Genomic DNA, 25,846 nt, shown 5'->3' on the forward strand with positions numbered 1-25,846 from the left:
GTTTATTTTCCCTTTTGAACCTTCTCGGCACCTGTAGTTGAGTTGGCAGCTCTATCTTGTTTGTTTTGGTGGTCAAGTTGGAAGTCTACTTCGAGGTTTGTAATCCACGATTTATTATTAAGATGGCTATAAGATAAATCACTTACTAGTTCACTTTTTTGTAGTGGTGTTGGCATCTAAATTAGCCTTTTAGTCAGCACCGTTTCTACCGGTTGCATAGCAGCTAAGCTAACTCAGTTGCTTCAGGTTTGCGTTTGTTAAACTGACACATTTTCTGTTGCATGAACTCTGTTAACACATACCATAAAAAGTTGCATGTAATCTGAAATACGAAAACTTGCTGATTTAAAAAAAGGACGGCATTATGTAGGTACAAGGCAAATTCTGGAAAAACAAGGAAGGCTAATGCTAGCAGCAGAGAAGCCAGCGGTTGAATGTTGCCGTTTATTCATTCGATTTCGACGCTTAATGAATTGGCTTTAAGTTTAAAAGTTGTACAAGTTTTAGATTACATCCTTTAACGTTTATACAGATAAGTAAAATCAGTCAAACAATGTTTTGAACTAAGAAGTTATGGAAACCTGGTATTAGCTTTAGGGTGGGGCTCATTCAACCTAATCTAATGACAGTGAGTGGACAGTGTTGAAAGATGTTTAATGCTTTGCCTTTATTTATACTTTTTCATACAGATCTTTGAAAACTTAGTATTTACAACATTTCTTTTACCCCACTCACATATTATATAGATAATAGATTAAGTGTAACAACTAAAGTTATCAGTACTGACAGCTGAGATCCACGCACATTGACTTCTGCTATTTAAACAAATGAAAATCGGTGACATATTTTATGTCTAAAAGGTATTGCAGTGTGTTAACTATTTGTGAGCATATCGTGGTACATTTAGCTGGTTTTTTTCTCTCCCTACACAAAATGTAATAAGTTATACAATTGTAATTATTTTGTATAATTTTTTAAATATAAGGAGTTAATTTTCTTTCTTTTTTTAAAAATTAAAACAAACCAACAGACAAGAAACAATGATTCATATAGAAGTACGAGGCAGTGGATGATCAACTGAGTCATAATTTATGTGTCAGGCTTTTTTTGTTTGTTTTTTTGCCCTGTTCTTTTAAGTGATTTGTTACAAAAATATATTTTCCCTTTTTATAGATTAGTAGCTGATTAAGATACCTTAATGTAAAGTTGTGGATTGTCATAATCAGGAACTTGGTTCACATCTTACCAGATTCTCTCACTTTGCTGTAACTTGTGCTAGAAAAGATTAGAGAGCAAGGCTATGAAAGCGCTGCCTCTAAATCGATCAGCGTCCTCTAAAAAAGTTTTGCTGTGCACGAATGGCATCTACTCTTTTCTCCTTCTTGAGTTGCAATAGTAAGATGAGCTTGATTTGCATTATTTTTTGGTCACACTCAAACATATGTGCTTTTTTTGTTTATTATATTTGTAAATAATTGAGTGCAAAGGTGATGGAAAACATTATTAAGCTACGGGCTGTACTAAAATTGTTGGATAGTTGTGTATATTTCTAGACATAGATGAAGTTTGATTAAAAAAAATATGCACGACAATGAATGCAAACTAACATTTCCATTTTGTTTTGAGAACGCTATCAGAAATATTTAACTGGTTTGGCTGCAGAAGAAACAGAAACCCATTAAGTGTAGGTGAATTTCCTTTAGGATCTTTCTAAGGAAATCCTTAAGTGGAAGGCTTATCATGAGGGAGAAGCGTGGCTTTGAAAGACGATACTAACTGTTTAGGACACCCAGGATGCTTATCTTGTTGACTTATCCCTCTTGGAAATTTAATGAAACAGTTTAGCATATATATATATATATATATATATATATATATGTTCTTTTCACAGCTGTGACATCATGTCTGACAAAAGTGAGCTGAAAGCAGAACTAGAAAGGAAGAAGCTGCGTTTGGCACAAATCCGGGAGGAGAAAAGAAGGAAGGAGGAGGAGCGAAAGAAGGTATGAATTTTCTGACTTAAGGATTTGCATAGTCCGGCATTGGATCTACATAAGTGAAATGGAAAATATATTTGGCCAAGTTCGATGTACACGACAAATGAAAAACAATTATGGAAATGTTCAAATCTTCTAAAACGATTGCTCCTCCAGGCTTTCTGGTGTAACTGAGCTTCATCTCAGTCTTTTTGCATTTGCCATTTTCTGCAACGGCTGTGAGTTTCTTGCCTTGTTAGCTTAAATTAGGCAGGTAATCATGGTCTTCCTTCAGAGCAGGGTCTGAACAAGACATGGAGCTCTTTGTTCATCGTTTTTGTCTAAGAGTATCTGAATGTAATGTTGATTCCTGAAATAGTCCTGAATGCTTGATGTTTCTCTGTTCGCAGGCGGACCAACAGCAGAAAGAAGCTTCACAACAGCAGGATGACTCCGACCTGGAGAAAAAAAGACGAGAAGCTGACGCTCTTCTGGAAAGCATGGGGATAACACCAGATGCTGCACTTGGTATGTTGATATTTATCTGATGCTACATTACTTCTGTATACTGTCCTGGTCATTAGGAAACTGCATAGATCAAAACTAATTCAGTCACAACTGTTCAGCTGAATAAGTTCTAAATTTCTTTAGAGTTAGCGCTGTCAATGAACCTCATGTACTTGCTGCTACATGTGCTAATAGAGGAGAAACAAGTTACTTTTACAGAAAAACTGTTTATTCGCCATCATTGGTGGCCATGCTTGGTAGACTGAATATTCACAACAGTCTCTGCTAGCTGCAGCGTAGCAGAGAGCAAACGGGGAAAGAAAATAGGGATGAGCAGTTCCACATAAGATTGTGATTGACAGCAGAAATACCCTCCTCCTGGCTCTGATTGGTTATATCTCGTTAGCATTAGGTGAAGGCAGATGTTTTTATTCACAGACTGTGTGTCCTACATTATATGAGACGGATACTGTCAAGACATAGTGACAGTTTCAACAAATATGTCAAAATGCACATTTGATCAAGTTTCTTCTGTAGTTTGAGTCGAGAAACTTAAATTTGGGCAACATTGAGACAGATGCACATATTGTTCATTTGCAGCATATGTACTTTTATCTCTGTGTTGCCTAAAATTTGCAGAATAAAATTTTACATTAAGGCAAGTTGCAGAGAATTTATAAAGTTTTAAAAAGATAAAGATGGCTGGTGAGAGCAATGAATATCTACTATGTTACCAATACTATTTAACTGAATATTTCTTTAACTTGGGTTATTGTTTGTACAACCTTAGACCCACTGATTCTTAAAACAAACTGCCTTTTAATATGGTGGTGTTTTGTTTTTGAGTAAGTTTATGTCAGCCTTGTTCTTCTAATAGTTTGAAGTCTAAGTTATGCAAATGTAGTCAATTTTATGGTTAGGAAATGCACAATTCCTATAGACAGCAACCATCAGAACTGAAAAAAACCTATACTTAGTATAAAAATGAAATAAAATTAGTTGTCTCATATTTATGAAAAATAAAGCAAAGGTAAGGGACTTAAACAAATAAAGCACATAGATTTGAGCAGAATTTCATGGAAGGACTCGACAATCAATCAAATTTTTTACTGGATTCGTAGTGGAAACTATATGTGACGTTTCAGAAACCACATAAAAATATGTGGTTTCTTAGACTTCAAAGAAGAGGGTAAAAATACCCTCTTTCTTTGCTTTTACTTTTAAAAGCCACAGGTTTCAGACATTTGATCTAGGAGAAAATCCTTATACAAAAAGCATTTCTAAAAGAAGGTGTGTGTGTAAAAGTTTCCCACACCTGTGTGCAAAACGTCTGAGCAATGTCTCTATTGAAACAGCAGGTGGCAGAAGAGATCCATTAAAAACTCAATGGAGAAGCCGTTTGGAACATGAATGAGGCAGTGGTACCATGGTTGTGTTTTTAAAGCAGTTTAAGTTTGCTTAGATGTGCGTAGGTTTTTATTGGTTGAATTTTTCTAAAAGTATTAAAATGTTTTCTTTAATCCAGATACAATTTTCGCAAATTGATGCATTATGCTTTGCTTAATTTGCTGTTTCCCACACATGAAATGCATTCTTCCAAGATTTAAGTGGTAAAACATATCCAACAACACGCTGATGTGTTTCCGCTGTTGAGTTCTGAACCGTTCAGCTTACCAACCGTATTCTGCCTCTGTCTCTAACGTAGCCCCTCCTCTCACGACTCCTGCTCCCAAATCAGCGGAAACTCCTAGTGAAACCGGCAGCCAGGACTCTGATGGAGCCGTGGGACCCAGGTAGACAAACACACCCAAGAATCCCTCAGCAAGAGTCCAAACTGCAGCGCAGGAATTTACAAGTGTGGAGAGCGTCCAGGCTTCCCTGTTTTGGAAGATATTTCCTACCTAAAGCAAATTCTAGATATTTATTGCTTCATTGCGTCTCTTATAAAAGATAATTCTCTTTTCTTTTTTTCTTTCTTTTTCTCTTGCTTTGACATGTGATCAGCCTTTTTGCAGATTGCAGATGTGTTTTGCTGTAGATATTGCTGTAAATGTGCTAAGGTGCATTGTCAGCTTGTGTGTTTTGCTTTTATGAGCCTGTTGCTGCATTTTACTGTGACATAAAGGTTACAGACGCCAGTAAATCCTGCATCTTAGCTTAAACTCAGATTAGCTCTGCCATTGCTGCAGTGAGTGATGACAAATTTATGCCAACCGAAGACATGTTTATTTCATTTATGTGCCACCAAATTAGAACGCTCCCAAATTAACAATGAAACAGCGGGCTGCTGTGACGCCTGGGGGACTTCTTAACCCCTAATTAGAGTCCCCTTCCCTGGGCTGAAATTCAAGCTCCCCCAGTGTCCCATCAGGCCCGGTGAGCTGTTCCCACTACGTGTTGACTCATTTCCCTCACCAGCTTGGCCATTTCCTACACACATGGAGGTCATGTTTTCTCCCAGAGGGCTCCCCTCTCCACCGCCACCATTCTGGCTACACAACGCTCAAAGCCTTTGGTGTGACAAAGTTTGGACAGATCCATTGTTCAATTTCATTTTTTATTTTTTTTTGCTGGGAAATTAAAGCTGCATTGGTATAAATTGAACAGACTTTCGATCGTTCCAATCAGCATGTTCTGATGCTAACATAACGGGTCTCTTCATATGTGCTTGCTTGTCTGTCTGTCTGTCACTAATGCTGCCTTGTTGCTGTGACACTAATCAGGACTCTGCACTGGGACTCTGACCCGTCCACTCTTCAACTTCACTCTGATTCTGAGCTGGGGTACTGGACACTCTCTTCTCTCCTTTCCTGGTCATTTTCCTTTCTCTCAATCTATGGCATGATTACTTTAGCTTTCAGGGTCATTGTTAAGTTGATACAGTCCAGGAGAAACGGTGACGTCATGCATGTTGAAAAGATCGGATTATATAGCGCTAATAAATTGTGAACTAATCAATTTTTTTCACGGTACAGAGAAAGACGAATTATTTTAGATAAGCTAAAGCGTTTCTCTGAGTGAGGTGAGGATTGTTGCAAAATATATTAAGGATGGTTAATGTTATGTGGTGCAGAGTTTGAGTTGTTCTGTGTTTTATAGGCGTGTGACTCCAAAACTGGGAATGGCCAAAGTCACGCAGGTGGACTTCCCACCACGTGAGACAGTGTCCTACACCAAGGAGACTCAGACACCAGCCCCCATCCAGGCTAAAGAAGGTGATTTATGTTTTGTTTTTGTTTTATTTATTTATGTATTTATTTTTTAGATGTTTTCTTTCAAAAAATCAGACATTCGTGTAGTTTTTTTTTATGCAGATTTGCCCTGTCTCCGATTTTGTCTCTAAAATTAATTCATATATATATATATATATATATATATATATATATATATTTTTTTTTTTTTAAGTTGTCCTCACGTGATCATTAAATATCTTGTTAGCAGCGAGAGCTGCACAATATATCAAATCAAAGTCGACATCGCAATTTCCGAGTGTGCAATTTAAAAGGACTTCTTGGATGCAGCATCGGTTGGACTGCATGGTCTAGGCGAGATATTTAATTGCAACACTATGTTTGAAAATTGCGATGACTATATTAATTACAATTAACCCACATTTGCTGACACGTTTCTTTCTTTACCATTACATAATTTCCCTGCCACTCAGTGAGCTCTAATGTCTCAGCAGTTAAAGATACACATCAGCTGTGGGCATTAAGGGTAGTTAGAGTCCATTCAACAGGCCAATGTTATTGCATATTGCGTAATATATAAGCTATTGCCTATAATGCGTATCAGTACAGTCAGTATACACTGATACAGAGCGTGTAAAAGCCTTACTCAAAACATATATTATCTTACTAAATGTTGCACCCAAACAATCATTTGTGTTTGTGATTTTGCAAAAAGTAATATTAAACTGATTATTTAATACTCTCTTCAAATATATACTAACTATGAGGGTGTAAATGAAATAGTATAGCCTTCTAAATGTAGCTGCAAAGTTGGATGAAGTGCAAACTGTCTTTTATACCCACACCTGTTATATAGTTCATGGCGATTTGATTAAGATGCTAAATCTCAGGGGGAGTTCACGGTGGAAAGGAAAGAAGAGTGAGAGGAATGTGAGTTAAATCTAATGTTCAATAATATTAAAGCTATTTTACTTTCTTTTAACTCATGTGACCCTATTAGACGGAGAGGTGATGTAAGAAAGCTCAGATGCTGAAAAGCCAGATTTTGCCATTATTTTTGAAATTAAGAAAATTATTAGAGTTGATGTGAAAAAAATGCTACTTTTAGCATCTTAAATGCTAAAAACTGTAATGTTCTTTGCTTTTTAAGCTTTCTGATACCTGCTGAAAATCTTGCTTTCTCTCTTGCAGCTTGAATTAAACACAGACATTTTGTCTTAAATAGCTTCCTGGATCCCACTGCTTCTCTGATTTCACTTATTCAACACCACTGAAAATAATTACCTTTGTGTCTTCTTACTGCTATAACAACTTCCACACTGAAGAGTGTTGTTGTTACCATGACCAAGTATCTCTTCGATACAGGTCGAGCTAAAAATCATCTAGTTCTGGTCACAAGCTGATTTCTCTGTTCATCTCCACTCATTCATTACGTTCGGACTAACAAGGTTTCAGAATTTTGCTTCTCTAAGATATGTATTATTTCTTGAGGGTGGAGGGGCTGCTAACAGGAACATTTGGGGATAAGAGGGAAATGAATGACGTGTGGAAAAGCTTTACAAAGCCCTGAGATGAAAGTGATGGGAAAATGAGATGTAGGAAACACAAGGAGTCAGAGCAGAGACCCAGTTCAGACGGGCTCGGCTCCTCTGAACCCCACCAGCAGCTCGGCTTTGGTGTAATTAGCGAGCAGGATGAGAAACCAGTGACAGGAAGGAGAAATGCGATTGGAGCGGAAGATATGAAGCGCTGCGCGTTCAGCTGCTTATTGCCTCTGAAGCGTGTTGATATGTATGTAATTGCTGCTCCGAAGCTTTCATGTGGGTGGACAAACAGAATATTTGTGCCAAAATCCACATGTTGAACACATGTTGTATTAAATATTCAATATTCCCAGTTGAGCTGCTTGTTCTTGGATGATTTTTTTTGTTTTGTTTTCAGATGGTGAATAACGGGCTTGTCTGACATCCTGATCAGGATTTTGGTTTTGAACCTTCACGTTAAGCTACTGGATGAATTTGTCTTTTAACTCATCTCAGTTTGCACCAGTTAACACTCGTCTTCAGCGTCCATGAAAGCTTGGTTTGGATTTTAAACAGTGTACTGATGTGTAGAAAATTCAGAGATGACACGCAGAGTGCGTAAGGTCAGATTTCTTTCTTGTTTTGGAAAGGGGCTCATGGGGGTACACTACAAACCAAACTAGTGAAGGATGAAGAGCATCTTTTTTTTTGCTCCTCATTTCTCCGGCCTCCACTGGGTATAGTAAAACCGTGTTAAACAACGACACTCTCTGCCAGCTGTTCAACACAGAGCCCCCCTTCCCCTCTCTGCCACTATGTAATCATTTCATCAACTCCTTCGCTTCCCCTGTCTTCTCCCTTCACCGAACAGGCACATAACAAAACGCACTCAGTGACATTGTGCATTTTCACACCATCACTTCTGGCGCCCGATGAGACGGCGATGCCTCCCCATCTTGCTCCCGTTTGCCACATTTGTGATGCGTGGGGTGGCGTCTGGCCTGCTTTCTGATTGAGTGATTTATCGTGTTGTGGAAAAGAGGCAGCGGCGCCGCACTCTCAAGGTCAGCAGGCGGTGGCATTAGAGGGAGCGGCTATCGCGCCCTGGCTGCTGCAGGTTGAGGGTTCCCGCTGTGTGTTCCTGACATCCCAGAAAAACGAGTTGAAGATTCGAGATCACCAGCTTTATGTTCACACATATAAGAGAAAACAACAATGAGCAATCAGGGAGAATGCTATCTAATTTTTTTTGTGTTTTTTTTCCTGAGAAGCTTCTGTTGATGCTGCGAAATGGAGCATCAGCAGAAGCAATCCTTGATGTCCCAGTGAACTTGAAATCTTGTTGTCTTTATCTTATTTTTATGTGTAGAAGAAAGTATTTGTAGCCATAATACAAAAAAGTAATACTTTTTGGGACCTAAATTATTCTTATGCTCCATTATTTGATATTACAAACCAGAAGGCATCTGATTGTTTTTATAGTCGCCACAGTCGTAAGGGATCATTAACAAAATATTTGAATAATCTAAAAAAAAATTACTAAAAACTTTTTTACTTAAATTTCAATATGAAATTTCAATATTCAGCAAAAAATATGATTGTAACTATATCAAGCAAAGACATTTTCACAATTTAATTTTTTTTAACAATTTGGTGATGAAGCACCAAGTCTTTGAGATTGGAAGGCCTCCCTTCCATCACCGTCATCTTTAAATTCCTCCACAGACTGAAGTCTGGACTCTGTTCAGGCCACTCCAAAATGTCATTACCTCTGCTCAGAAGAAGCATGCTGGTAAAATTGAACGACCAGCGTTAAACCTGATTCTACCAGTGTTTATAAATAATTGTTGTCCTAATTATATTAAGAAAATAATAAAACCAATACATTATCTTTTTATCGTATATCTTTTTGTTTTCCTAGTCCCGATGTTAAATAATCTGCAGCCGTTTTCAATATCATTTTGGGGAAAAAAAGTTTTTACATTTACAATATCATATTTTGGATAAAATTGTTATCTTAATATAGTCATATCAAGTAACAACATGATGAAAAACATTAAAGTCATGGCTTAAAGGTGACTTGGCAGCTAAGTGAGCAGCAGACAGACCTTTGAAAAAACTGTTTCTTTTAAATAACCTCTTAAACCTTTTGTGCATCTTGTAACATTTATATAAAACACCATATAGACAAAATGGAGAGCTGACCTGGAATGTTATTAGCTGCTAAGATGTGCTGATGGTAGCATGAAATATTCACCTAGCTGTTAATAAAAATAAAATAAAATAAATAAAAATCACGGTTTATGTGGTTCATCTCGTCACTGGTCAAGAAAGTCGCTCAGACTGAAAATTGGAGGATCAACCGAGGATAACTGGTGCATCTGTACTTTGTCAGGCTTCAGTTCTTTGGATTTTTTCCACAGGGCTATTTGCGAGACATCTGATTAGTTTTACTAGTACGCAGAGGAGGTACAAGACCATATGACTAACTCCTATCATAAAAGTTTATTGAGTTTAAAAAAAAACAAACGTGTGGAAGAATATGTTGCTTTCAGAGCGCTATAGCTGACATTCAAATTCACAAAACGACACTAAAAAGAGAAAACCATTAGTATTAAACAATGAATTTAAAAGAATCGGTTTATTAAATGTCAGCTATACAAATCCTGACTGCAAAGTTAACTGAATAAACACTTTTTATTGCAGCAATGTAAACGGCACACTTTCAGTTAGCGTTGCACAGCATATCAACTCATGATTGTCTTTTGTCGTCGTCGCAAAGGGTTGCTTTGGTGCAGTATTTTGTCGGCTGATATATATTCAAATATCGTGCATTCATGCTCTGCATATTGGCTAAACTTCGATTGCCCTTGATGCTTACTTCTGATATATTTAGAGTCTGAAACACTGAAACTTGTGAAGAGTTGTGATGACAAAAAAGGAAAGAGTCAGGTGTGATTTTCAACAATGACATTGGCTCCGTTTGTTTTCCTGATTTCTATTTTCAATCCGTTGACGTCTCTCTATATGAGTGGAGTTTGAAGTAAAGGAAGTGTCGCGTTAATCTACTAAACTGGTGAACGTGTCAGTGCTGCGGTATTCCCAGACTGCATCAATACGCTCTCTTCAATAAAAGGCTGTAATTATGGAGTAAGATATTGTTGGACGCTGTGGGGAGGGTGGGAGGTGGATTGGTTGGTTCAGCACTGCATTTCAAAAGACTCGTCAGGAACACAAGTACGCCGAGCGGTTCAGTAGATCTCATGTTTAATTGAATGTGATTGTTTTAATCACTTTGAATTTAGAGGTAGGTCAAAACTTTTAATCATAAAGTCCTTAAAGGCCTGCTTGCTTCAAGTGCCACTTGGAATTGTGGTCAGCTTTTATGCACTTGATGATTAGTAGCGCTTGAATATCTGTCGTAGAGTAGCTGATCATTTCAAGGAGAAAATTTGATGTTTTCCTTTTTTAAATTTCCTCATTGTGTGATTTTTATTAATGTGCGCCCTTTTTGATTTTGATGTGCGAGTTTCCCAGAGGTTTACTTTGTTCCTTCAACCAATACTGGCGTTCGCTATTTACAAGGTTTAGATAATACTCTTATGTTAGAACCACTTTATTTTTAAAATGAACAACGGTAGTACTATTATATGTCTGTAGTATTAGACTACTGGTTTTCTGTGGGTTTGTAAGTGGTGTTTAACAGAGAAATATTAACTAGTGCCTGGAAACTGGATTTTCAGCTTGATCGTTTCAGACCAGTGATCTGCTGGTTGGTTGAAAACTCAAAAATCTGATCTTGTTTTTTAATCCTTGATCACACGATGCTAAGCTCTACCAGGTTGAGGTAGCAACCCAATTCTTCTCTTAGCTTTAGATGAAAGTAAAGGGATCGCAGCTATTTAAAAATAAACTGTATTTGAAGGACATATGGAGACTTATTGTGCTGAATTCAGGCTGCAAGAGAGAGCTGGACTTTCATCAGATAACAGACTGAATGGAGTATTCGCGGAGAAATCTATTCACAGATTTTCTAGACCGTGACTCTAAATTATTTGTAGAAAATTCACCTATTTGTGGATTTTTCAGTAAATCATATCCAAAATATGTGGTTGGGGAAAAAAAAATGCAGTGTTGACTGCTAAAATACCTAGATGCAATGCTACTTGATATGCTACTGGCAAGCATTTGCAAAACAGCCAATCCAGGAGTGCCATTTATTTTCCTTAGCGCTGACTTGCTGCACCCCCAACAGCAGAAATAAAGAAGACTGTAGAGATTATCTTCTGTGGTAGTGCCAACTATGCGAATTTAGGTGTATTTGGATTTCATTTAGTAATACATGCAGTTTAAGGCATTTTTGTGTGGATCTAAAAAATTTGCAGATTTTGGCTATGTGTTGCCGACTGTGGTTTATAAACCCTTTCTCTTTTTTTTTTCTTATCGTTCAACAAATGTTATGAAGCCTGGTGGATTTAAAACGGCTCTTTGGACATCCTAAAGCAAAGGTTGAGGTTTGGTTTCTCGAGGAATGCACGCAGTCTACCGTTTTAGAATGCTAGCTACAATAGCTTCACTGAATGTTAACATCAGTTATTGATGTCACATTAGAAATGGTCGTACCTTTCCTACTTTTGCCCTGACTTGGGCTCTGCTTCTAATATGAATAAAATCATGACTAAATAAAGACTTCATGACTGGACTAGAGAAAATCCTTTCAGTGCCATTCCTATAGTTGCTGATATTATTCTAAAATCTGTATCAGTAAATCAAAGCTTTAAAAAAGCCAAAGACAGAAATTCAACCTGAAAATTTTGATCTGTGCATGTCTGATCTTTGAGTTCTTGCGGTGCAATGCTGAAGACGAAGCCTTGGTGACTTCTGCAGCTGTGTACAACAGTTGTTTAATACTTGTTCATCCTTTGCTATGTTTGCATTAATGTATTGTCTGTCGACTTGGACTTGCCGTTGCTCTTTCCACCCCTCCACTCCCTGTCCTATCCTGTCCCCCACCCCCAAAAAAGCTTTTATTTCTTAAGTGGTACAAAAGCCATAATTGGACTTGCTTTGAAAGAGGTGTCAGTGTATGGGACATTGGTGATCCGGGTGAATTCTGTTAAATGCAACCCACCCACCCTTGCTGCTTCTACCCCCCACCCGCACACGCGCACAGCCCCCCAGCGGGGTCACCAGGATCACTAGCTTTTCTCCAAATGGCCATTTTGGCTGGCAGGTGCATTATACCCTTTATTTTCAGATTGTCTGTCCGCTCCTAATGCCTGGCAGGTTGATTGCTCCGGCTGCCTCGCCAGGGAAAGGGCTGACGAGCGCGGCCGGGACTAGCTGAAAGACAGTGATTACTGTTTTCCTTTAAGCCTGATTGAGGCCCTTGAAAGGAAAGATTTTAACCTTCTCCTGTTGGGAGTAGGGTATGGCTGCACATCGAAATGGCTCGTGTCATCAACCCGATTCTGTAAACTCATCAGCGCTCCCAATAACCTTCGTCCCTCAACCCTCCGTCTGAGGAAAGGGATAAATCACTTTATGGACAAAGTGACGGATGACATTATCATTTAGATTATCTCTCTGGGAGAGAAACTCTTGCTTGCAGTGTGGTGATCTTGGATTAACTGCAAACGCTTTTTGGAAACAAAGCAAGAACGTCCCCCTGCCCAGTTCGAATCGCGTCTTTTCTCCTTTCGTTTTACGTTTAATACCATCTCGAGAAGATGTCCTGGGAAGAATCACGTTAGTCTTCTTTGAGGTGAAACCTGTGTGCAGTTTGCCAGCTGGTGTGGCCTGTATTTTGTTGTACACTCTCAGAGCCTGAATAGGAGCTGCAGGACCTCCTGCTAGGACGGTAATTGCGCAGGCTTGCCGTTCAGGGGGAGGCTTGTCTGGAGGCGGCCAGGCGGAAAACCTCTGTGCCATCCCCATGCTACCTCTGAAGTGCGCAAGACAATCCCTGCATCACCATCTGCTTTTGCACCATGCCGTCATCTGGTCAAGTCCAAAAGGATGGGCCGAGGCAGCTGCTCCTCACCCTCTGCCCCGTGGCCTAGAAGGGGGCAACCTGCAACTGGGACACAGAGGAAATGGCTACACTGACAGCCAGACTCCCTTTGAATGGATTGTGTCTCATTAACAGTTGGGGAAAGACAGGGGTCCCTATGACAACAAGACACCCGCTGCGCCATGTCCCTTTAATACAAACTTCCCTGCTATAAAGGAGCAGGTTCCTCTTTGAAAAGCAACATAGTGCTGACAAACCAAACAAATGCAAGGCAGAGATACAAAATCACTCTTTTGCTGCGCCCGTAATCGCTGGGTGGAGCTTTTATTGAAAGCGAAAAATAATGAAGGTGTGAAATAAAGCGGCCAAGCTGCATGAAGCATCCGTTTGGAGGCGTAATCGTTCCTCTTGATAAAGTTTTCCACTTTATTTTGATTTTTTTAAAATCGTATTGTAATATGGAAATCGGACAAAAACGGGTAATCACTAGGATATGACCTTTTAGGGTTTGTCTTCAGGAGATAAAGTTTGTAGAGCCTCGTTTAATCTGTGACCTGAGTTTTTATGACTTTTTGATCGACAGAAGAAGAAGAGGAGGAAGAAATTGCTCCAGCTCAACCAGTAGTCGAGGATCAAACTGAGAAACTGGTCCAGAAAGAAGAAGAAGAAGAAGGTAATTCATTACTGCTACAAAAACTTCTACTAAAATTTCAATTGGATTTGTTGGGATTTTTACAGAGCATCACACTGATGCCTCCTAAAGACGGTCGTACACCTTTAGATAGACCATTACAAAGTGCTTTTGGATCCAGCGCCCTTTACCTTAAATAAAATTGACTGCCTTTAGAACTGTAATTCTGACCTCAGAGGTTTGGTAGAGAAAATTAGAAAACAACCAGCATCTTAAGGCCAGAGAGGCAGAACATTAATTAGAGAAGCAGCAAAGAGGACCTACTGTTAATCTGGATCTGCAGAGATCTACAACTCGGATGGGAATATCTGGCAACAGAGTAACTATTGTCCAAGTGTGAAATTGTCATCCTTACAATAACGCCATAAAAAGTCCGTTTTGCCTTAAGCCATGTGTTTCATCTGGTCAGATGAGACAAAAATGTTGATTTTTGACCCATTTGGAGAAGAAAACCCAAAAGTGTATGTAGTAATCCATACAGTGACACATGGTGGTGGCAGCATCACGGTGTGATTCACACAATGTGATTGAAATCAGAGAACCTGTGAAAAAAAACAACAACAAAAAACCAATTCCTTTTCAAAGATTTTCTTCTAATCTGACTGACTGACTTAAGCTATTTTGTCACGAAGGACAGACAACAACATGGCTAGTAAGCCTTGCAACTGCAACTCATCTGAAACTTTTCAGGAATTTCATTTGTAGAAGAAAAATAAAAGTTGTTATTGTCCTTCCTCTTTGTACTGGTCTGTCACATAAGAATCCCAATAAAATCCATTAACCTTTGTGGTTTTGGCTTAACAGAACAATGGAAAAGTTTTAGATTTCTTTTTTTTTACATTTGCAAATCTTTATCTTCCACATCTCCACAACAGTAAGTTTCTGTTTCTTTGTCTTTGTCAAGCCCCGCCGTACGAGCTGACCGAGGAGGAAAAACTCCAGGTCCTCCACTCCGAGGAGTTTGCTAAATTTTTCGACCAGAGCACTCGCATCATCGAGCGAGCGCTCTACGAGCACGTGGACATCTTCTTTGACTACAGCGGTCGTGACCTGGAGGACAAGGAAGGGTAAATGGCACTTAATTCAAAAGCCGTAATTGTTTATTTTGAAGTATTACTTTTTCATTGATTGATGTCATTTCCCTCTCCAGGGAAATTCAGGCGGGAGCGAAGCTTTCACTGAACAGGCAGTTCATGGACGAGCGCTGGTCCAAGCATCGGGTCGTCACCTGTCTGGACTGGTCTCTGCAGGTGATTTTCTCTGACAGTTGCACCATTTTAACACATCCTTCAAAGCGCCATTAAGCAATTGTTTAATCACTCCTTTTTCTAAAAAAAAAAAAAAAATCAAATTGAAGGAAAAAGTGAATGTAATTGTTTCAAATTGGCTTTTTAAAGGGCTTTGATCATGTTTTATGGTTACTTTGCTTCAGTTTGACAACATTTCCCTTTCAGCCAAAACTCCCTCAGGAAAACCAAGTTTGGTCCCATGCACATTGTAGCTGAGTCCGCCGGCTGTAATGATTTATTTCCTCTGGTGTCTAAGGTCATTTCACTCCTGATTCTGCAATGGTTTTTGACAGTGACTGAGCACCTAACCTCTTTGTTCACTGTATTTCTGGCCCAGAACAACATTAACACCTGAAAAACCTCAGCAGCATCCTGCAAACATCCACAACCTGTTTGTATTTCTAGATGCTGTTTCCTTTTTGATTTTGGATGCAGTTTTATCAACAAAGTTTTTTTTTTTTTATATATATTGATTTTTTTTTTTTTTTTTTTTTTTAACTGCTCCTGAAGTAGTCGGGTTTTTATGAAATAATAAAAGGAATAAAGGACATTATTGAGGATCTGAAATGGTGCAGCTGCGTGAAACGAGCCACAAATATGTACGGAAAGAGTCACTTTTTCAGCATAGACGTTTTGGCTTTTGAAAATTTAATTTGTTGGAAAAAAGAAATGGTATCTATCATTCCACTTGTTTTATTTCCATAGTTCAGAGGGATGTCAACTCGCCATCTTGTCTGACAAGCAGGTTTTACAGACTTTATTATTTGGATCTTGAATTCAGGTCAATGCTACGACAGAATATTAGGGCCAGGCTGCAAAGTTTTTTCAATAAAATCATGCCTTAAATATGAATAAAGTCATTATTTTAGGAGACTTCAGTTGTAGTTTTATGAAAACTCCTTCACAAATAGCAAAAAACTAAAATTAGAAATTTTAACATCTTGTGAAGCTATATTTTGCTATCAGTTTGACAAATAAGGAAATACTTAATCTTTTAACAAGTCAGCTTCAAATCATTATCAGGAGTAGGACTTTGAATTGATTGAGCAAACGACTGGGTCTATTTTGGAGAAAAAAGCCACACAACTAAACTCGTCATGTCATAGCTCGATAACTAGAAGCTTTTTTTCTATTTTCATTAAAACAACTTTTTTTCTTAATTTTGAGGTGTTCTGGTAAAATAGAATATACGGTCTGCTAATATTATGACTTTATCCTCGTAATTAAACAAAAAGTCTTGTAGCCTGGCTCTAATACTCCTTCGTACAAATTCACCGAAGAGGAGTTTGAAATAAAAACCACGTTTTGAAAGTACTTAATCTTTGTGGTGATGTTTTTTTTAGAAAAAAAAGTGAGGAACATTTTTACTAAAATTGTATCTGACATGACAAAAATCTGAGATTTTATTTTTTAGCCATATTGCCCAGACCAATACTGGCAGCTGTTGCTCTTCCACATACAACTAGATGTGAGGAGTGTGTCTATTTTATCCATTTGTTTTCTTTTTTCTCTCACTAGTATCCTGAGCTCCTGGTCGCCTCCTACAACAACAACGAGGAGACTCCACATGAACCAGACGGCGTGGCTTTAGTCTGGAACATGAAGTACAAGAAAGCCACGCCAGAATACGTCTTCCACTGTCAGGTACCAAAATTAACATCACTCACTTTTCCTTCTTGAACTCCCTTCTGTGTGTGTGTTTTTTTTTTTTTTTTTTTTTCTGCCCCACCCCCACAAATATACCTCGCTCCACAAGTGTGGAACAGCGCCAACCCTTTCGCTCCCCCCTTCCTGCCTCCATTCACATGGTGAGTTCACCATGCTGGCATTCACCTCCACCACATCTTTCCACAAACACATGTTCTGGAGAAGACCTGTGGCGCAAGACCTGAACGGACTCCAAGAGCTGCAGCAGGATTAAGTGTGGGTGGGTTTTGGTGGGGGGTGTGGAGCAGGAGTGGGGGGGAGGAGCAGGGGGGGCGCAGGGCTGGTTATCATGTGCATCTAAACAAGGGGTCTGTGTTCAGACAGAGCGAGCTGGGAGAGCAGTTGAGCGCCATGGCTCTGCTCAGCTTTATATTAATGCTGCCCCGAGGCTCCTTCACCAGGACGAGTTGAGTAGAACCACATGTTGCCTTCAGAGCGGATGTCATCGAAGACTCGCTGCTGAGATGAATAAAATTGAACAGAAGTGTGAATGCAGTTTGCTTTGTGCTTCCAAGTTGGCTCAAAAGCTGATTTTTTTTTTTTGTTTTTCCTTTTTCTCTACTTTTTTGTCGCATTATTTCCCTCTCGATGATTATTTGATTAAAAGGTGATAGTAGCTGAAGCGGTCAGAGTGTTTATAACACCTTCGCTGCAGTAAAAACAAACGTTGATTCTATTAGAAAGTTAGTTTGTCAACACTGGTGGATATACAAATCTGGTTCCGTTTTTGCTTTCCCAGACCAAAATGGAACCTTTTCATTTTTAATATGAAGCATAATCGGAAAAGAACACACTATTAATATTCTGGAAGAATATGAGGCAGGTGATGAGTTACCCGTCTCTAATCACGAGGTCAGTAAGATAAACTTGAAGTAAAATGTCGCAGCAATTTAAATTTGACACACGAATTCAAAAACGGAAATTTAAAACATGATTATTAGCTTTTAATTAGGAAAGAAAAGCAATAATTATTCCCTCTGCTGTTAAAGTAATGTTTCTACATTCAAAATTATGGCGCCTTTCACGTTCATTTTGCTTTTCACACATAGCAGCAAATAACAGATTCTTTAAATTCAGGGTGGTTTTTAATAATACAGAATATTTTCTTTCTTCTCTGTGTTTAATAACTCTAATTAATTTTAGCAGCTTAATTAGTTGGGCTATCTGCTCCCAAAACTAGCCTACAGACATCAAATCTGTTCAAAATTTATTTGAATTGCACAGTCATAAACAGCTTTTACTTCACTTAGGTAATTTTCAAAGAAAAGATAAATAAAAGTAATAACGTTCTGATAAATTGTAACTAATAAAATAAAGTACCAAATTAAAAAAAATCAAGAAGTCCTAGAATTAAAAGCAGGTTTTACACAGGGACTCTGTCTCTTCAGATTGCAGTCTGGATCTGGGAAGGTTCAGCAGTAGTTTGTGAGCCTTGCAACCCCAGCTGGAGTGTGATGACGTAAAACATGCTGCTTGACGCTCGACTGCTGTACTTTTAACAGTTTTATCTTGATAGGAGCTTTGGGCGTTGCTCCTTGAGTTTCCACTCAAGTTGAAAAAAATTAAATGGAAAAAGTCATTTAAATAGATATTCTGACAACGTGAAGTAGGATAGAACATGTCAAAAAGCAACACTTCATGAAAGAAATTCAAGAACAGATGAGAAATAAAATGATTTCAAAGGATTTTGGAGGTTAGCAAACCATTCGTGACTCTGTAAAGAGACTGATTATGGACTTGCTGTAACATTAGTTGCCCATTTGGGATCTGAATAAATCTGAACTGAACTGAAAGGCGACGTCCATCAAGGTCAAAACCACCGTGGATCAAAATGAACTCAAACATATCTTTATAATCCCCAAAACTTTTGGGAAAATATTCTGTGTACTGACACAAATAAAAAACATTTGTGGAAGGTTACACATGGCATTAAACTAAAACAGCATTTCAGAAAAAGAACACGGTGTGATTATCTGCAGCTGCTTTGCTGTTTCAAGACCTGGGCGACTGGCTGCAAACAAAGGAAACATGAACTCTGCTTTCTAGCATTGAATGTCTGACCTCTAAGTGACTCGAGAAGCAAAGTTGAGTTCAGACTTGAAATGCATCTACATGCTGTGAAGCGGGGGTCTTCAACCTCCGTCCTCAAGAAGTGCTGTCCTGCGACTTCCAACTGCATCTCTGCTTCGACACACTTCAATGAAATAATCGGGTTGTTTTCAGGATTTTGGAGAACTTAACTGCACACTCAGGAGGTAATTTAGTCGTTTAATTCAGGTGTGTTGGACCAGGGGCACAACTAAAAGTTGCAGGACACTGGCCCTTTAAGAACCGGAGGTGTTGACCCCTGCTGTGGAGTGACCTTAAACAGGTTGTTTATGCTCATGTCCACGCCACTGTGGCTGATTTAAAAACAACAGAGGATTCTGTGAGCCAGAGTTCCTCCATAGCTCCTGCTTGACCAGTTATTGGGATTAGGGAGCAATTACTTTTTAAATATGGCCAAGTTGGTTTTTAATGGATTTCTCCCTCCCCTTTAATAAATGCATTTTTGACTTCACTCAGTTTGGTGATCTGAAACATTTTAAAATATTAAGGGTAATTGGACCTGTCACGATAACAATTTTTACTGGAACTGTCAGAGAAGTAACTGCAATAAATGATAATATTGTTGTTTTGAGATTGTTTTGAAGTCATGTATTGGAAATGGCATAATAATGGTGGTTTATGCAGTCTGGTAGTCGTCTGCAGCACTCGGCCCGTCTTAAAGTGATGTTTGAAGAAATAGAAAAAAATAGGTGGCTCGTTTTTATTGGCTTAATAAAATACAGCGTGACCAAAATGAGTGAAAAAGAAGCCAGAATATGAAGAACAGACTAAAGAAATAACACTCATGAATACTTTTAGAAGTTTCACAGAACGTTTGGCTCCTGGAAACCAAACGTTCACAAACCAGTTCTGTCACGGATCAGTTCGGTTCTCAGAGGTGGTTTCTGGCGACCTTTTCTCAGCTCGAAGCATCAGCTTCGGGAATGTTGCAATGCAACACTAAAAAAGAAATGAATCACCTCATTTTCTAGTCTGTTTCTCCCACAGTTAACGAAATACAAGCCATGAGTCAAGTTTTTCCTCAAAAGTTCACTTGAAACGTTTCATTTGTTTGACGAGCATCAGAGATCTAACCGTTCGACCTTTTTGTCTTTGGTCTTTGCAGTCGGCCGTGATGTCTGCGGCGTTTGCAAAGTTTCACCCGAACGTCGTGGTTGGAGGGACGTACTCTGGGCAGATCGTTCTGTGGGACAACAGGAGCAATAAGAGGACCCCCGTGCAGAGGACCCCGCTCTCGGCGGCAGCGCACACGGTACTGCGGACGCCCCACGCAGGCGGATTAACTTGATTTACTTTCAACATGGTAGCAGAAAAATAAATTCACTTTCACTGCGTTCGCAGCACCCGGTGTATTGTGTGAACGTAGTCGGCACGCAGAACGCCCACAACCTGATTAGCATCTCAACCGACGGCAAGATCTGCTCCTGGAGTCTGGATATGCTCTCCCAGCCGCAGGTGAGAGAAAACTCAGAGAAGCGCTGATCCGAGCGAGGCGGCTGGTAAACGGCTTCCTTCACTTCCTCCGCTGCCATTCCTAAAACTACAGGCTACAATTCTAATACAGCACAGAAAATCGACGTCACCTTCCACAACTTCTCTTTCTGTTCGCCGGAGACTAAAACGTGTTACTCCGAGTCTCGTTCACGCTGAATGTCACTTCCGATTTATTTCAACATACAAGTTCAGCCGTTCTTCACTTTGAAGGAGGTAGTTTTGGACCACTTGTACTGCCAGGATCCCAAAGTACTGGGTTTGATTTGAGTTTAATAGGTTGCTCTTGGCAACAAACGCGACATGCGTAACGGACGTTGTTCCATGTTTTTCCCTCAACAGGACAGCATGGAGCTCGTCTTCAAGCAGTCCAAAGCTGTCGCCGTCACCTCCATGTCCTTCCCTCTCGGAGACGTCAACAACTTTGTAGTGGGCAGCGAGGACGGCTCCGTCTACATGTCGTGTCGTCATGGAAGGTGCGACCGCAGCCCTTTTTTTTTTTTTTTTTTTCTTCCTCAAAACTCCTGCAGGAAGCTGAGGCAACCTGTTAAGCCCACCTAGGACCGGGTGTCAAATAAATAAAGCCCACTCGCTTCCCAGCACAGCCCAAATCCAGCACTTGATCTCCTGCTGTTTGAGGTTTCACTCCTGCCCAGTCATCCTGTTTTTCTTTTCCGCTTGTCAGTTTATGTTTGCAAAGGTCATTCAATATAAACAGGGCACACATGCAGGGGAAACAAATCATTTTTTCCCCTCTCGGCGTGTTTCTGCGCTCCAGACAGTTTGTTTACAGGCCGTTGTCCCAGAGAGAATTAAAACTGCAGTTCATCCCACAATGTTCCCATCTGTGCGGCCGGGGCCTGCCCTCCCCGAGTGCCGAAATGTGGCTTGAATCAGCGCAGCCGCTCGGCGGCATGTCAGCCACCTCCGCAGCGCATCGCTGCGAGGGCATCGCTGCGAGGTTCTGCGCAGCAGAATCACCTCTGTAATTGGGGGGAATAATTTTCCACCTCATTTACAATGGTGTGATACTCTCATCGCAGTTAATAATGCATAAGCATCACTCATGCTGAGTATTTACCCCTCTACATTAATTATCAGAGCCTCAGTTGGATAACAGCTCTGCAACATGTGGTTGAAGGGACGCGGGCACTTTCTGCCTCCCTGCTGCTAATTACATGATCTAAGTAAATGATTACTGTGAGCGTGTCCAGGAGAGGTCCGTCTGCGCCCGTCGAGTCCCTTCATGCTCAATGAAACGCTTAAATAGTCGCCAGCAGCAGCAGCAGCAGAGCCGATTGTTAACCTTTTTAGGGTTTTGTTGCTCTGAAAGCTTCGGCGTGGCGTGAACACGCGTATCTAATCTGAGGGTCAGTTCTTCACATCTGTGGCTCGTTATCGCGCTCATTCGGATCTGTGCGTTCCACAGCAAAGCGGGGATCAGCGAGATGTTCGAGGGCCACCACGGCCCCGTCACCGGGATCCACTGCCACACAGCTGCAGGGCCGCTGGACTTCTCCCACCTGTTTGTCACCTCATCCTTCGACTGGACCGTCAAACTGTGGAGCACCAAGGTAAGACTGCTAAAAAGGCGAACGGAGGAGATATGAGGGGGGTTTGTTAAACTGCAGTGGTTGAGAGTTTTGGTGCAACTTCTTTCTCTTATTTTGTCATGTGGGAAAGAGACTTCAGTGTGTTTTATTGGGATTTTATTCTGCATCTTTGTACAAAACAAGCCAGTTTCACTTAATCTCCCTTTCACCATGTTAGCAGTGCAACCAGTTCCCTAAACAGGAAATAAATTCCACCTGGTTGAATTTTTTATTCTCAATACAATGTCGTCTTTTGTGTCAAACTCATTTTCATTTTGAGCCACATCAAGATCATGAATGTCCTTAAAGGGCCGGTTGCACCAGAATGTACTGATGAAATCCGTTAAACTTTTTAAAATAATGTGACTAATAGCTGCCTTTGCATTTAATGAGTACTAACTAAAGTTAAGTAATGTTGAGCATTTCTTCACATTGATGTAATCAGGCAGAGTACAGAAAAAAATTGATGTCATTTGATTAATAAAGTAATACTTATACACACAATTTATGTTGGAGTTGAGGGTGCCAAAGGAAAACGTGAAGGCGCGCAGAATTTGGACCTGTGGGCGTTGAGGTTTTACACATGCGCCGTAGAAGTTCATTCCCACAGTGAAATATGGCGGTGGCAGCATCATGCTACAAAGACTCTTTTCTTTTCAGCAGAAACAATGAAGCTGGGGAAATAAATGTATGAAGATACATAGAGGTGCATTTAGAGCTTAAAAACAAAACCTCTGCTTTTTCAAGCCAAATCCAATTTCCAAATTATTATTTTTTCCCCTTTAAAAAAAAAATTACAAATGAAATAAAATATTTTCAAAAACTTTTCTTTTATTTGAATCACCGTTAATGGTGGTCAACCTACATCCAAAGTCTAAATAAATATAATCTGTAAAACAATATGTTAAACAACACAGTGTTGTTTTTGTCATTTCTAGAAGCTCAGGTTTACTTATCGGTTTAAACAAATGTAATAAAGAAAAAATATAGACACAAACCGTTTCTTTTTTGTAACCTTTTAAAGCTTGCTTGCATTATTTTGAAGTTTTCAAGAAATTATCCAGGCAAGAGAGAGAGAGCAGTGTGTGACGTTTAAGCGAATATTGTGTAATTTCTAACTTCCTGTCCAAGTGTCGTAGTTGCGAGTAAAGTTGTAGTAACAGTCGGGTCAGAATAAGATTTATTTTCAAGTTTCTGAGCAGCCAGTGTGTGAAAAAACTCACATTCTGTTTTACTTCCATCAGAATGAGTGCTCCCATGTGTTTCTCCTGTGCAGAATAACAAGCCGCTCTACTCGTTTGAAGACAACTCCGACTACGTGTATGACGTCATGTGGTCTCCCACTCACCCGGCTCTGTTTGCATGCGTGGACGGCGTCGGCCACCTGGACCTGTGGAACCTGAACAACGACACCGAGGTCCGGTTCCTCCTCCCGACACCTTCCTCTGCTGGCTCCCACATACAGCAGCATCAGCAGAGTTGTCTGCAGAGAGCCATTCCTCCTCTGATTGATATTCTGCACTGCTTTTGTTGTTGTTTCAGGTCCCCACTGCTAGCGTTGTGGTGGAGGGGAGCCCGGCCCTCAACAGGGTCAGATGGGCTCATACCGGGAGAGAGATCGCAGTGGGAGACGCCGATGGATGCATTCTTGTTTATGAGGTTGGAGAGGTGAGCAAACATGACTGTTAATCCGGTGTGAGCTACGCCCTTGTTTTCCTATGCTGCATGAAATTAGCTTTTAATATTTTCCAGGTCATGATTGGTATGAAAACTTAAAAAAAAAAAAAAAAAAGGGGGGGGGGGGGGATAAAAATGATTCCATATCCCATTTGATTTTTGTCCTCATTTTCATCCATTCATCTTCTTGTTTTGTTTTTTTTGCAGTTTTTACATTTAATCTAAGCCATTCTGAATATATCCTGAGTTCAGAGTAAAGTTTACCTTTCAAAAGAAACCAGAAATAATGACAACACTGGACATTTCACTCTGGAGAAGTAAGAGATTTGACATGCAAACTGTGTAGCAGCCCTGAGCACAAATGAGCGATTAATTATTTAAAATATTCACTTCAGCCTAATGAGTCGTATTTAAAGGATCGTTTAATGAACCGCTCTGAGCAGTTCGGGTCTGTGTTATTTAGCCATTATCTGCATAAATGGCCGTCACCCGCAGCCTGGAGTAACTCTTCTGTGTCCCTCCTTCCAGCAAATTGCGGTTCCGCGAAACGACGAGTGGACGCGCTTCGTCTGCACGCTGGCAGAGATCAACGAGAACAGAGACGACGCGGAGGAGCTGGCCGCTCAGAATCTGGCTGCGTGAGCTCGTCGCTGCGGCGTTTAAGGGACCAGCTGGGCGCTCGTTACTGTCGGCCCTGTTTTCTGACCACATGACTGTAGGATGAAAGTGTAAACATTTTCTGATTTCCATTACCGGTCTTCCTCAAATAGAGATCCAAGCAGCAGGGTTATCAAACAGCGACACTAACACAAAGCCATTTATTTAAAAAAAATAAATAATAAATGGTCGTCTTCTCTTCAACCAGATGCCTTAATGTTTATCTGTAAAATCTTTACCTGTCAGTATGTTGGTGCATGTCAAGAGCCTTAACTTTTGTGTTTTGTTTTTTTTTTTCAAGCCAAATAGATGCACCGCTGCACAAACTCAGAAATGTCAGTCATGCTATTAAAGTTATGAACCCAGTGCTGTGATCATCTCAGAGGTTTTCTTTCACTCACCTGGAACTCGAAGGTCATATTAACTACAGGCTTTTAATGATAAGTTGAACCACTCAGTTTCAGCATAGAATGATTACTAAACTTGCATGCATACGGGTACATAAACACGCAGAAAACCACTTTTTTTTTTTATGGACTCCTGCAAGCTTCCTTTTTATAGATGGATATTTTATTTCGGACTAATTTCAATTGGTTGATTTCTCAGCATGAACATTTTGAATTTGGGTTAGGTTTCCAGAAGTTTGATGTTTATCTGTTCCAAAGCCAGTTCTGATGCGTTTTTGTCCAAGTTTGAATTTTCTGTTGATTTCAGGTTATCAGGTTAATCTGGACACATGCCTCTTCCCTGTTTATTTTCACCAAGCAGGTTCATGAGTACCACTGTAGTTTCATGAGGCCCATATCATGATGTTGCCACCGCCATTCAAGGGTTACTACACTGTTCAGTTTAAAAGCCTCGCCTTGACTCCTCCAAACAGACTTCTTGTCATTGGTGCTTAACAGATTCCTCATTTTCTGCTCTCAACATGGATGCACCTTTTTGGTCCTCTGTGCAGTTCATTGTGTTGATTTTTTTATTTTTTTTTGATCAACAAATCACCTTCCAGCTTGTGGTATGTTTAAAATTCCTGGCTTTTTTTTAAATATGCTGACCAATTTTCCGTTTTCTTTAAGTTTTGACGACTCCAACTACAGTGGTTTCACTTCTATCCACGTGTTTTACTGCATGCAGAATTTTGACTCATGTAGATGAAAAATGTGCATTATATTCAAATTATTTTCAAAATAGGTTGTATGTTGAAACAATATTTGTGATTGACTATAGATCGGTTCAAACAGTTAAAATGATTCAATATTAAAATGGAAGACATTTCACGAAGGTGTGTGTGTGTTAGTTTCTGCCTGTGGCTGCAGCTCAGGTTGTCATCTCTGCTCATTTAGACATGACAAATTTCTGCTTTGATGCTGTTTTGTACTTATCCTCCTGGCTGGAGTCATGAATGCTGTATCTGCTCAGCCGA

General features: G+C 39.8%; 1 protein-coding gene across 6 annotated transcripts; it reads left to right on the forward strand.

The window, feature by feature from the left end:
* dync1i2a (dynein, cytoplasmic 1, intermediate chain 2a) lies at window positions 1-24,791 on the forward strand. Of its 6 annotated transcripts, none has more exons than XM_008399417.2 (17): window positions 1-95; window positions 1,892-2,003; window positions 2,387-2,504; window positions 4,189-4,276; window positions 5,207-5,296; window positions 5,583-5,698; window positions 13,794-13,883; window positions 14,803-14,968; window positions 15,052-15,151; window positions 16,709-16,834; window positions 20,112-20,258; window positions 20,348-20,461; window positions 20,840-20,973; window positions 21,927-22,071; window positions 23,366-23,506; window positions 23,632-23,757; window positions 24,295-24,791. In XM_008399417.2, the coding sequence occupies exons 2-17, from the start codon at window positions 1,902-1,904 to the stop codon at window positions 24,406-24,408; spliced, it is 1,917 nt and encodes a 638-aa protein (XP_008397639.1). In that variant the 5' UTR covers window positions 1-95; window positions 1,892-1,901; the 3' UTR covers window positions 24,409-24,791. The 6 variants fall into 6 exon arrangements, with proteins under 6 accessions (XP_008397639.1, XP_008397648.1, XP_008397655.1 ...); XM_008399426.2 differs by having other exon boundaries at window positions 14,806-14,968; XM_008399433.2 differs by having other exon boundaries at window positions 5,207-5,266.
* Window positions 24,792-25,846: the final 1,055 nt, after the last annotated feature.

The sequence above is a fragment of the Poecilia reticulata genome, linkage group LG2 (assembly GCF_000633615.1).
Source record: "Poecilia reticulata strain Guanapo linkage group LG2, Guppy_female_1.0+MT, whole genome shotgun sequence".
Classification (NCBI taxonomy): domain Eukaryota; kingdom Metazoa; phylum Chordata; class Actinopteri; order Cyprinodontiformes; family Poeciliidae; genus Poecilia; species Poecilia reticulata.